The sequence below is a fragment of the Lycium barbarum genome, chromosome 5 (assembly GCF_019175385.1).
Source record: "Lycium barbarum isolate Lr01 chromosome 5, ASM1917538v2, whole genome shotgun sequence".
Classification (NCBI taxonomy): Eukaryota; Viridiplantae; Streptophyta; class Magnoliopsida; order Solanales; family Solanaceae; genus Lycium; species Lycium barbarum.
The window spans coordinates 123,903,941-123,918,927 of NC_083341.1; the positions used below are offsets into that span (position 1 = coordinate 123,903,941).

The 14,987-nt window shown below is 29.0% G+C and overlaps 1 protein-coding gene across 1 annotated transcript in view; it reads right to left on the reverse strand.

Annotated features, from left to right (window-relative positions):
- Positions 1–643, reverse strand: part of LOC132641369 (benzaldehyde dehydrogenase, mitochondrial) — a 5,340-nt gene extending 4,697 nt beyond the window's left edge. Inside the window, exon 1 of the mRNA XM_060358335.1 lies at positions 407–643. Within this exon, the coding sequence (XP_060214318.1) occupies positions 407–476 (70 nt within the window). The 5' untranslated portion in view covers positions 477–643. The remainder of the gene's footprint in view (positions 1–406) is intronic.
- Positions 644–14,987: the final 14,344 nt, after the last annotated feature.

The following is a 14,987-nucleotide window of genomic DNA, read 5'->3' on the forward strand; positions in this document are numbered from 1 at the left end:
TTTATTTTTCAATTGATTTCTAAAAGGATTGGCAAATGTCACTGTGCGTAACACATCTAATTGGAGCTATTCCCAGACAGCCTGAGAGAAATCACAACCACCTCAAAAGAAAAACATATAATGGACTCCACCATTATTGCCAAAACACACAAAGATTGGAACTTTCCTTCCAATTCTTGAAATACTATGAATCCAGGGGTAATCACATAACAAGGTCATGTGATTCATTATAGATCATGAAGAAAATGAAAGAAATGCACATCACAAAATCATGATCAAACAAAATCCATTTTACACAAAACCAAATCCAAGAAAGAGAAAAACAGTGAATTGAGCAAAACATAAATAAATCTCAGATGAAAAAAAATGAATCACAAAGATTCATTTAGAAAAAAAAAAAAAATACCCCTCGAAAGCAGATTGAAAGAGGATGTGAAAGAGCGAGAGAGACGTGAGGAAAATACACGAGCCGCCATTTGTGAAGATGAAAATTACAGCAATGTATTCAAGAACCAATAAACGTAGCAACTTTATATAAATAATATACAGGGAAAAGTCTTATGAATAGTTGTGTCACGTATATGGTGGGCACTGTGTATGGCTTGACAAATCAACAGAAACTAGCGGCCTAATAATAAAAACTTCAGATTTGAAAAAGATATATACAAAACATGAAATAGCAAGTAGCAATACGTTACTTATGTAGTCATTGCTGGCGCAATCTTTTCACCGCAATAATCATTGTCCTTATCATCAATGATCACTTCAAAGCTATAAATATCATTGCACTTTTGATCCCTTATTTCTTAGTAAATTTTAGTTTTGATTCATGTGATATTTGTCTAAGCACATTTATAGTTTGTTTGGCCAAGCTTCTAAAAACAGATTATTTTAAAAAGTGTTTTTGTCTAAAAACAGTTTGTGTTTGACCAATTAATTTAAAAAGTATTTTTGAGCAGCAATTAGTGTTTGACTAAGCTTTTAAAAAGTACTTTTATGTATATTTTTCTCAAAAGTATTTTTCAAAAAAGTGTTTTTGGGCAAAAGCTATTTTTTTAGCTTTTGAAAAACCGCTCCTGCTACTCCCCAAAATTACTTATTTTCTTCCAAAAGCTTGGCCAAACACCTCACTTTTTTAAAATAAGCACTTATTGAAAAAAATGAATATTTTTTAGGAGAACATAAACTTGGTCAAACAGGCTATTAATCTTAATAACTAAAATGCACGTTTTTTGTCCTTTTGCACGTAAAAACATGTGATATTTAAATATATTTGTAGAACTATATTAGCCTCGAATACGTAGTAACAGTACAAAAATAACATTCCACATCTATAATTAAATTCTTTAGTGCTTAAGAATTTGTTGAAGTTATAAAGATTTCACAATTAGAGGGGTGAGAAGTGCATATGTCAATTAATTGAACGTTAAATAAGCTTAACCAAAAATTTCAAGAACCAAAATCAAAACTTGTCAATATTTGAGGGACAAAATGCAAATTTCCCTGAGCTAAATAATCTGTCAAATAGGAAAAAAATGAACACCTCAAATTAAGATCATTACCAAAAACAAATTTCAAAAAGATTTAATTTTCAATTATACATATTGACAGTGTAAATATTCTTTTACTTTATCAATGCATTTTGACAGATTAGTTACTATTTTTCCTTTTGGATTAGATTGGAGCGTAGGATCTCTGTGTGTATTGATAATGATAAATTTCAACAAGTTGAAAAGGTTTTAGAAAAAATAAACATACAGATATGGAATTGATTTTTTCTCTCGATAACATACGTGGTAATGTGATCCTTACATGAACTTTTAGTACTGGTTAAGGCCTAGGTAACATATACTCCTATCTTTTAGGATAATTAACTCTGGTTAAGGTATCCTATCTTCGTGGATAAGAGTTAATTATGCTAAAAGATAAACAGTTAATTGTAGCATTTGAAGGTGAAAAAAATACAAAGATTGTTGAACTTGAAACGACATCCTACAAAGTATTAGGTTCTTTATATAGAAATAGTAGCAGCATTTTACCATTATAATTTGTATTATTAATTTGTCAACCTAAGTAGATGAACCATACTAACAAATATGAATTTCAACAATAGATTATTAATTGTAATTAAGAGATTCTCGAAGTGCCGTATCTTTTGACGTTTTTGGCAACAGAACCTTAAATTCATAAATATTGTATGCTGTGTTTTAATGTCTATGTAGTTTTTGGAATGTGATTTACCTTGATGCAACGGTTTGATTTTATGCCTAAATCTAGAGATTTTCAATTTTATTACTATTTCTCTTTTTCAGTCATATTCGAAAATTAAACTAAAGTAAACAAAAAGTTGTTAATCAAATGCAAAAAAAAAAAAAAAAAAAACCTAAAAAAAAAATCTGAATATTACATAAAACTAACATCGATCGACAAGTTATACCTACTTCTATCTTTTTCCTATTTATTTATAGTTAAAACGTTTTTTGTAATTTAAGTTAAAACACTTTATTCGAGCACTTACCCAGAGTGGGAACAGAAAATTTCAGAATTTAAAGGTATACTAGATTGAGGAAAAGAGTCCTATACGGAACTCCAAATTTGTATGTTCTAATAAAGGGAAAAAAAGTCATTGCTCTATTCAAAATTAAAGAAAAATGCTTAAAATTAAAATTTTGCCTTGTAGTTATCAGGTTCATCAATGATCACTTCAAGAACTATAAATATAAGAGATATAATCGCACTTTTGTTCCCTCATTTATTGATAAGTTTGGATTTTGCATGCTTCTCGCAATTATTTGTCTAAGCATATTAATCTTGAATTGAATTAACTAAAATGTACGTTTTTTGCCCTTTTACATATAAACAACATGTGATATTTAGACTATTTCTAATAGCTTGTTTGACCAATCTTATTTTTTCCCCAATTTTTTTTTTCAATAAGTGCTTATTTTAAAATAGCAAGGTGTTTGGCCAAGTTTTTTAGAGAAATTAAGTGTTTCTGGGGTATAGCAGAAGCAGTTTTTCAGAAGATTAAAAAAATAGTTTTTGCTTAAGAACACTTTTTTGAAAAGCACTTTTTGAGAAAAATATACTTAGAAGCACTTTTAAAAAGTTTGGTCAAACACTAATTGCTGTTCAAAAATGTTTTTAAAATTAATTGACCAAACATAAACTGTTTTTACCAAAAGTACTTTTTTAAAAACACTTTTGAGAAAAGTACTTTTGAAAATAAGTTGATATTAAAAGTTTGGTCAAACAGGCTATAAAACTATATTACGTAGTAATAGTACAAATCTAACATTCCACATCAATAATTGAATTCTTTAATGCTTGATAATTGATTAAGTTATAAAGATTTCACAATTAGAGGGATGAAAAGCATATATATCAATTAATTGAAAGTTAAGTAGGCTAAATAAAAAACATGTAAGGACCAAAATCAAAATTTGTTAATATTTGAGTGACTAAAAATGCAAATTTCCCCAAGCTAAATATTCTGTCAAGTTGCAAATGTTTAAAAATTAAACATAGAGATATGCTGATCTTTTTTTCGATCACATGTCTGATAATGTGATCTGTAAAGTAGATTACAGTTTTTGGAACAACATCTTTTCTGGCTGGTTAAGAGTAAACGTGTTAACCGGTTTGAACCGGACCGGACCGGTAACCGGTTAACAAATCGGCCGGTTTTCGGTTAAAAAACCCAAACCGGCCATCGGTTCCGGTTTACCAGTTAAAAACCCGAAATCGGAACCGGTCCGGTTCAAACACGTCCAAAACCTCTTTTTTTTTTTTTTTTTTTGTATAGTATATATATACTATAGTATTTATTAGTATATTGTAGGTATATTTACATATGTTATATAAGTTTATAAGTAAAGTTTATATATTTACTGACTAACAGGTTAACAGCAAGTCAGCAATACATCATATACGTGTATATATATATATATATATATATATATATATATATTAAGTTATATGCTTAAGTTATACTACATATACCTAAAATATAGTAAGAATATACTTATATATATCAATATACTTAAGTTATATAACTTATATATATATATATGTTTAAGTTATATGTATATTATATATAGTTATAAGTTATATATATATATATATATATATATATATATATCCAAAACCTCTTTTTTTTGTTGTTTTTTGTATAGTATATATATATTATAGTATTTATTAGTATATTTTAGTTATATTTACATATGTTATATAAGTTTATAAGTAAAGTTTATATATTTACTGACTAACAGGCTAACAGCAAGTCAGCAATATATATATATATATATATGTTTAAATTATATGTATACTATATATTATAAGTATATTCTTAGTATATTTTAGTTATTTTTCAAGTATATAACTTTCTAGTTTTTAATTTAAGTAGATGTATATTATAAGTATATTCCTAGTATATTTTAGGTATATTCCTAACTTAATATAAGTAAAAATATGAACACAAGTAAATAAAAGAAAGCTTAATGAGCCATATATTTTATTCATTCTTGGATAACATTTATTTACAAGTTGTAGTTTTTTTAACTTGCAAATAATATATGAGTTGCAAAGAAATAGTAGAATAATAAATTCACCAATTCTCAATCATTTGGTTAATTTCCCCCATATCATATTCGACCATGGAGATATCTTCAAAGTCTTCCATTTGGTCCGGTCCACTTGCTATCAAATCTTCAATCTTTTCCTCTTCGCCTTCCTCCGCTTCTAAGTTTTGGTTGCGTCGCTCCGATCTAATCCAATCGCGAATGCACACTAGTACTTGTAAGCTAAAATCGGATAATGAGTGTCTATGGTCTCCAATTCGTTGTCTTCCTTGGCTAAATGCACTCTCCGAAGCCACGGTTGATACTTGAACCGTAAGGATATCTCGAGCCATTCTTGAGAGTATCGGATGACTTGCCTTGTATTTCTTCCACCATGCTAAGACGTCCAACTCATCTAGTTCCTTGATATTCACATTTGGCTGCATCAAATAAAAGTGATATTCATCAAAGTTTGCACTACAAGAAGGAGTTGGATGTGAATGTAAAACTTTTAAACCCGACAAGCCCTTTTTGCTACTTTGAGAAGTAGTAGGGCGTGGAGCAACGGGTTATTTTTCACACAACAATTCTTAAAATCTCTAAATCTTCCCCTATTAGCATTACAAAAAAGAAATCGCAACCGTCTCTCTAACTTTTTGAATAGAATCGTCAAAACGCACAAGATCATCTTTAATAATTAAGTTTAAAATGTGATAACTACATCTTACATGAAAAATATTTTTTAGCGGAGGGTTTAATTCTCTTTTTAAAAGACCAATCGCCTTTGTATTATTAGAAGCATTATCTAAAGCAAGACAAAGTGTTTTTCTATAAATGTTAAAAAATCTCATAATAGTAGACATTGAATCAGCTAAAAATTTTCTATCGTGACGACCTTTTCCTTCATCATATAAAAAAGATATAATTCTTTTTTGCATAACCCAATTGTCATCAACCCAATGACATGTAATAACATAAATATCTAACTTGTTAAGACTAAGACCCAAATCAGCGGTAAGAGAAACATTGCAATTTAAAGAATTAAATACATGGCGCAAATAAAATCTATATTTTTTACACAAATCTATAACATCCGCTCTACACGTACTTCTAGGAATACCCTCAAATAACGGATTATAACAACGTTGAATGTAAGTAAAAACCCCAAACCCGAAGGAAAGGAAAACGGTAAACAATCATAAGCTACCATTTTAGCTATTTCTACACGCTCTTTTTTCTTGTCATACTTAAAAAATTTACTGGTTCGTGGGTCTATCGTCATTTGAATACCCCCCACATTTGAACCTGTTTGCTCTCCCCAAACATCCATATGTTTCTTTCTCATATGAGCATTTAGTGTACCCGTTCCACCATTCTTATTAGTTTCTTGCCTAAAAGCAAATACTTGTCCACATAGGGTACATTTAGCTGTTTGGCTTTCCCTATCCTTAGTCATAAATTTCCAAATTTTAGCGGTTGGCTTACGAGTTCTAGGCGGTTTGTTTTGTGTATATGATTGTGCAGGACATGTATCTCCTATGGGATTTTCGGGGGCTTGTGTTTCATGATGATGATCATCATCAATTTCATTAAAAGTGTCGGTAAAATGTTGTTGTATTGCCTCATGACCTAAAAGTGGATTATTTCCACCAACATCAATACCTAAATTAGGTGTTTCTTCCACAAATGTTTCCTCATTAAGTCCACCCCTAACAATACCACTACTGACACCATGTCTAAATCTCTTCGCCATTATTAAATAGAATTAATTTAAATCACACTCAAATAAATCACAAGAAAATAAATTGTAACAAATTAAATTGCGAAAAATAAAGATAGAGTTGGAACGAAGGTACCAAATTGCCGGACTAATTTCAAACAAAATGAAGGCGGCTAGAATTGCAAATCCACCAAAGCTACTTCGGATTGTTGCAAAATCACCAACTCCACCAACAATATTATAATTGCAAAATTAATAATTGAAACTATAATAAGACTTTATAATATTTATTTGAGAGAAATTTAAAGTGGCTAATTGTTGAGATATGAGAGAAAAAGAAGAGTAAATTGGTGTGGATTAAAATGAAAATGGAGAGGAGTTTATATAGGGGTGAGGGATGGGTTAAAGTGTTAAAAAAAAGTTTGGGGGGTTCCGGGGGGGGGGGGGGGGGGGGGAATGGGTTTGGGACCGTTTGACAACGATCATTTTTGCAAATGGACCGTTGCCCAACGGTCCATTGGGCTGCTCCAACGGCTCTATTTAAAAAAAAAAAAATCCACCGGTCTAACCGGTTCCGATTCCAAAAAAATTGAAACCGGACCGGTATATAATAAATAGTTAAACCGGTTTCGGTTTTACCGGTCTGGTTACCAGTTTGAACCCGTTAGCCCGAACCGGTTGACGGGAATTAGTTAAGAGTTGGTTTTAGTTGGATTATTAAAAGATGGAATAATTATTTGGCATAGCTACCTCTAAAAGATACACAGTACAAAGCATAGGTTCTTTTTAAATAAACAACATGGTACCATTATATTTTGTATTATTAAATTTCTCATCCTAATTAAGCGGATGAATCAAACTGATGAATATATAATTTCAACAATTGATTATGCAATTGTACTTAAGAGATTCTAGTATTGTCGTATCTTTTAATATATTTGGCGAGAAAACTATAAATTCATAAGTATGTTGTGTTTTAATGTCCATGCAGTTTTTGCCTTTTGGAATGTGATTTACCTTAATGAAAGTTAATTTCACGGCTAATTCTAAAATTTAAATTTGATTACTTTTCTCTTTTTCAGTTTATTGGAAATTTAACAAAAGTTGAGAAATTGAGTAACTTGAATTTTATAATTTTGCATGCCTTATTAGTAAACAAAAAGTTGTTGATCTAATGCTTATTATGCATAATAATTGAGACCAGGCAAACTCTGAAAATCACATAAAACTATTAAATTCGATCGAAAAGTTATACCTACTTTTATCTTTTTTCCTATTTACAGCTAAAACATTTCTTGTAATTTAACTGAAATACTTTACTCAAACACTTGCCAAAAATGGGAACAGAAATTTTCAGAATTTGGACGGATGCTAAATTGAGAAAAAGAGTCCTATACGGAATTCCAAATTTGAATGTTCTAATAAAGAAAAAAAAAGTCAGTGCTATATTAAAAATTAAAGAAAAAATGTTTAAAATGAAAATGACATTCACGTGGTCAATTTTTGTTGCCCTTGCGTTTGGACATGCGATTTCATGTCATGAGATGAAATCAGTGTTTGGACATACGATTTCATCTCGGCATGCTTTGGGAATTCAAATCATGATTCTAAAATTTTTAAATGTAAAACTTGTCCATAAGTTTATATTTTGTAAAAAAAAAAAAAACACATAAGTTGGTAGATATGATTAACAATTACTCTCACCAACCTTATCAACTTCTACTAACCTTTATTTATGTGACAGGATTATATTAAAAAGTAGTTGCATTACTATTCATGCTAAAATTTTCTTTTTATTGAACTAAAGTTTGATCCATTGTTGTTGTATTTTTTAGAAAGACCTTCTAGTAGCGTATTAATTTTGTTATGAACTATGACTTACTCATTTGGTAAAATTGTATAAGAATTGGGAAAATTTTGATAGTTTTCACAACTTGTGCTAATTTTATGTCTATAAAAAAAAATACAACTTAAGAAATTTAAATTGCATGTTCAAACATGATTTCAAATCATGTCCAAAGTCCAAACCACTCCTAAGCTCGTGTGAAATGGGACCTAGGTTCAGGTCTAATTAAAGCTATTGAAGGAGGACAATCTAGAAAAAGAAACAAGTTGATAAAGCAAGTGGGAAATAGGTTGAATTTTGACGTGTTAACATTGATTTAAAGTGAATATTCCTTGAGAAACTTTTTTTTTTTTTTAAGAAAGAGAAAGTAATAGTGAGGTGTTACTTTCTCACCTACCTTACACTTTAGCTAAGTTTTTTCTCTTGATTCTTTTTTGATCTGAGGTATATAGATCATGTTCCATAGATTAACGAGAGTGTGCTCATATGTGAACTAGTACAATTAAATATTTTTTTGCTCATATGTGAACTAGTACAATTAAATATTTTTACTCCCTCTGTTCGAATTTAATTATGTGGCACTTTTCGTTTTTGAGATTCGAATTGTATGGACTTCAACCAACTTTTTGAATATTTTTTCATCGTATGACATGAGAAGAATTGTAACTTTTAGTATTTTTCATAAATCATTTAGTATTTAAATTTTAATTTTAAAATATTGTGTTGATCTATCCAATTTAGCTTCTAAGATTAATCAAATTAACTTTAAGGAAGCAAACAATGCCACAAAAATTGAGACGGGTGGAGTAGTATATTCAGGATTTCAAGAAAAATTGAGTCTAACTTTTTAACCCGATCCATTTATATATTGGAATAGAATACCTTATTTCTTTTGACAAAAGTCACTGAATCGTCATAGAAGGGAATAGGTTATTTTGTGCATAATCAGATGAATAAGCTATCACTAACTTATCAATTTTAAAATCCTGTGCACCTAGAGAATAAACAACTCACTAGAATTTTGTGTATTAAAACCTCTTATTTCATCGATCCTTAAAAACTAAAATTGAGTTATCTACTTCAATTCTGTTATTTTAATTAATCTGCATTGGGTTCAAATTCCACAAGATAAATAATCTTTCTTTTTCTCTTCCTACTTAAAGTTAAAGGTGTTCTTCAATTATAAAACCCTCAACAGTCACAGAAATATATAAAAGATAGAGTAGGTCTATTTGCAAGAAGTAATTAAACGAATAAATTTCTCACCGTTCACTGATTTGTAATCTTTAGTTAGTTACTGGTCCCACCAAAAAAAAAAAAAAAACTGTTAGTAGTTTTCAAATTTAAGACGACTGAACTTTCAATTGTTAGACTGTTTCGTGTTAGTTGAAGGAATGAATGGTTATTTTTTTATATGATTTTGAACGGTTCTCAATCCATAAGTTAGCTTTTGAAGTCAAGCTAAATTCAAAGTTCATTTTAGGGAGTTAGACCAATTCAAATTCTTCCTCTACCTAAAGTTGAGCACTCATTGTTATAGTACTAATTTAGTTGGATGGCTAATTCCACCCTAATTTAGTTGGATGGCTAATTTAGGGAGTTAGACCAATTCAAATTCTCCTAGCTTCCTCTTTCCATAAACATATAAATTATAAAGCATTCATCAAAGAGCAGCTTTATTTTAAGATATAAAAGTAATTAAGTTGTAGATATGCTTATTCTTGAGAATAATAAAGTAAATTAGGACATTTTACTCGTTCACTCCTCCTCCGCTTCCTTAGTAATACTAGTGAATATGTTCGCGCTTCGCGCGATTGTAAAAGCATTATCCAATCTACCAAATGATCAGCAATTTAATAACAAATTTAGATATTCTTCTTCTTTTTTATAAGAAAGGAAAAACTCACAAAAAACTCACAACAATATATATTTGAGTTAATTCATACATCTGGACTAATTCACCATTTAAGTTCTTAAGAAATTAATGATTCAAAAGGATCAATACAAAAACTAAAAGTTAAAATAAAATTACATAATTATTATACAAATTGAGACATTGAACTATATTTTGTTTTATACTAAAAAGATAGAAATCATACAAATAAAATATAAGCCTTTTTATTACCATTAAAAGATCTTATTTGGCATCAAAGAAAAGAGCTTTCCTAGTTATTCTTCTTCTTCATACTTCTTTGCAGGTTGAAATAATTTTGTTCTTCTTGATATCACAAGCTGCGTTTTTGGGCAATTCCAATCTTGAATGTAACTATTCATAACAGGTTAAATTCACAAAATTCATTACAAAAAAGTTATATCCATATCAAAATTTGCAAATCCCGCCCCTAACTAATGAACTTCAACTTAATACAATTATAAAACATGTATGTAACACCATTAACCAAGTTCCATATTATTGAGTTCATCTAAAATATCAATCTCTAAGGACATCCAAATTTTAGCACACCCATTTTAAGTTTCAACTCTTGTACGCTTGAGAAAATTCAAAATTAATGCTGTCAATCAAACTTAAAGTCATTTGTTTATTGGCACTATATGTCGCACCTTTAAATCAGACAAAATTTTAATACTATCTACACCAAATATGATTATTGACATTTTTTCAAAACCTAAAACCAAACCTTCTCGTATATATGCAAATGCTTGAGAAATAATGAAAATGGAAGACATAATCAACTAATTCAATACAGACAATAATATCTTTTCCACTTTTCTATTCTTTGACAAACTTATCACAGCTCCAGACCTATGTATCCATCAACCAAAATTAAAGGATAAAAAAGGTCAAGCATAAAAGGAAGAATGAAGAAGAAACTAAAGCCAAAAATTAAAATGAACAAATAAGGAATCAATATGAAGTAAAATTATGTCGTTTAAATTCCCGTATCATAAGAAAAGTAGATACCTTACATTTTGGAGGGCCTGAACATGCGTTGTTCACTGTTTAACAATAGATTGTATATAGTAAGAGGTGTTATCCAAGGATAATGAACTCACAATTTAAATAAATCTATGAAGGCAACGTTATATTAAAGCCTTATGGAGTGAGTAATGGAAATTTAATAGGCAAAGAAATGTATAAAATATAATGGGCGAGTAAATGGAGTATACAAAATGAAATGAAAACGGCAGCGTGATAATTAACTTCTATCAAGTTTCAATATGGACTCTTTGGAACAAAACAATAAAGGAATTATATCCATATATGCAGTTGTAGATTTATTGATTTGAACCCCTCCAAATTCTACTCGAAATGATATCCATCAGACTACTTATATTTTCACTCTTCATGGAGGGAATGGAAGGTTGGAGTAGTAATTTTTTTACATTAAAGAATAGGAATAAGTGAGTCGTAAATTTTTAGACATTTAAGTTTTTGCATTAAAGATAGGAATGAATAGAGAAGTAATAATTGCCATATTTATTTTTGTACAATAAAAAAAAAATAGGAAAAAAATAGGAGAACTTGTCAAAAAATGAGAAAAAAAATAAATAGAATCCTTGATCAAAGAGAGGTGTCACATCACTTTTCTATCCTAGCTTTATATTATATATAGATTTGACATTAATGGTTTTATCATTTTATAGGTTCTTCAGGCGGGAATGAAGTGATTCTCTATTAATTGTTGTCTCTATATCTAATTTTTGTGCAACCGGCAATGTATGTGAAAAATTAAAAGTGCAGGTGAAGTTTGTTTGAGTGTTTTCGTTTATATTTATGTATGTGGAAGAGTGTCTATTGGGAAATATTAAAATATTTGTGATTATGATTCTCTTTAAAGAAAAATCCAGTGGAGAGAACCTATTTCACTGCTATCTTGTGGTGTGTATTTGTGTTAATTTGAGTACGAAGTTCAGTTATATACAGTTGAAGTTTAGTCTTGTATATATGTATGGCAAGTTTAGACATACTTGTAAGAAATTGGGTTTTGGCAAAACAAAATTCTTACATGTATTTGTGAAGTTTTGCTTGCACATGAATTATGTCAAACTTCTAGCAAAATCTATATCTTTAGACACTGATTTTTATAACTTCGATCGCATATGTCGAAAATTAATTTTGAAATGGCTAAACTTACCAAAAAAAATTGAAGTAGATAATAGTCCCAAAATCGGCTGGCTTCATACTTGTGCCATTGCTGTATTAACCATGCCATGAAATGTTAAAATGTTCGCATTTTAATTGAAGAAATAGATTGATATCTCTTTCTAGTTTTGGGTTAATTTTTAAGTTAAGTTAGGTCCAGGATGCATCTTCCTTAATATCAGCATCCCTAAATGTTGCATTGAGATTAATTGTATTGTTTACCCACTTCTACCCTTTCTAATAAATATTAGAGGGAATCCTAATTTACCCCCCTAACATTTAAGGATTGGGAAATGATACCCCCCTCATATATTGAATGAGAACGATAACCCCCCTATCTAATATTTTCCGGTGAGAATCTTTTGTTTTTAATAAAAAACTTTTTTTCTTTTTCTTTCTAGAATTAAATACAATATATAACTCTTATTATTGTCCTATTCACCTATTCCGCTGATTTCTTTTATTTTTTTTATTTTTGGACTAGAGGGCCGAGATCTTAATTATTATACAATCTAAATATAGTCTAGTATTAGTACCCGCGCGAGCGGACAATATTAAAAAACACTAATCTATGTTTAATTGTGATGTAGCTTGTTTGAGGACATTATATCATAACAAAATGTCAAGCATCATCTAATTTTCGATATAATACACTCAAATTAACGATATTTCTCGGAAATTAAAGGAAACAAATTAAATCTTTTTAAATATTATTTGATTTAATCTTTAGATTTAATTCATAATATACATACATACATACATTGTATATAGATGTGTGTGTGTGTGTCTACTTATTATGTTTATATAAGAAAAGTATTTACGGAATATGACGAAACTTTTTCTTGTTATTTGTCGTAAGATATATTGATAAATTTAACAATTACTACTTAGCACTATTTTACATAAGCAATTGAATTATCTTCTTTTTTGTTTCCAGTCCACCATATATATATATAATGTCAAGCATCATCTAATTTTCGATATAATACACTCAAATTAACGATATTTCTGTGAAATTAAAGGAAACAAATTGAATTATCTTCTTTTTTGTTTCCAGTCCACCAAATTTTGTGTTTTAATTTTAATTGTTATATATATATATATATATATATATATATATATATATATATATATATATATATATATATATATATATATATATCATAACAAAATGTCAAGCATCATCTAATTTTCGATATAATACACTCAAATTAACGATATTTCTATGAAATTAAAGGAAACAAATTAAATCTTTTTAAATATTATTTGATTTAATCTTTAAATTTAATTCATAATATGCATACATACATTGTATATAGATGTGTGTGTGTGTCTACTTATTATGTTTATATAAGAAAAGTATTTACGGAATATGACAATGACAAAACTTTCTCTTGTTATTCGTCGTAAGATATATTGATAATTAATAATTACTACTTAGCACTATTTTACATAAGCAATTGAATAATCTTCCTTTTTGTTTCCAGTCCACCAAATTTTGCGTTTTAATTTTAATTGTTGATATATATATATATATATATATATATATATATATATATATATATATATATATATACACGAAAGATTCAAAACTTGGACATATAGAGAAAAATATAGGTAAGATTTAACAAAGATTAAATCTCGTTTCAATGGCCAGTTTAGTGACTTTTTTTTTTTTTAAAGTAATTACTTATTCTCACCGGAAAATATTGGATAGGGGGTTATCGTTCTCATTCAATATATGAGGGGGGTATTGTTTCCCAACCCTTAAATATTAGGGGGTAAAGTGAGATTCACTCTAAATATTATTATACTTACATTTTCAATCATTACATTGAGATTTATTGCAGTTTTTATGCACTTCTCAACTTTTAACAAATACTATTAGTGCTTACATTTTCAATTTTATTTGTTTAAGCTTGAATTGAACAAAATCTAACACATATAAAATATTTGCATGACATGTTCGTATTAACTTGTGCACGTCTCAATTAATTCACTAGATAACCAGTACTTCACATCAGGGGTATCAAATGTGCGGGTTGATTTGAAATTGAACTAGTCAAATGAACATAATTAAATAAATGGTTGGATTACTAGTCCGTCCAATAGTTATTTGGATTGAGATGGGCCGGATTAAGAAGTGCTAAATAATTTGTTCTTTCTTAATTTGCTCAACTCTTACCAAATTTGTGTTTTTTATTTTTTTTAAAAGATAATTTGTTTGATCACGAAACATAACTAACAAATTTCTTTTTCTTTATTATGATCATGTATAACATTTCAACAACAAAAAAAAAATATTAAAAAAATGGACAGGACTACTCATTGGTCTATCTAGGACACATTTAGCTCAAAGCATCTCAACTTTTAGATGACTAAATTGTGCGAATTCAAATAGGCTAAGTTTATAAATAAACGAATTAATAACCCGTTCAAACTTGTGCAAATTATATTCGCATAGCCTATTTTATCACCTCCACTTTTCATCAGTATAACTATAAAGTAATTTTGTACATCAAAATCAAAACAGATGGAAATAAATTACGTGGCTCATTTTGTTTCTAATAAGAACTCTTGCATAATTCACATTTCCCCTATTACTCCAATAGACTCTTGACAAAGACTTCAAGCCCATTAACTTGTTGAAATTAGGGGAAATGACACGAATGGCCGTTGGGCCATAAATAATTCTACGCGTTGGCCTGTCTATTCCCAAATCCAAAAATTAGCCCATAAACTATTTCCATCCGCTAG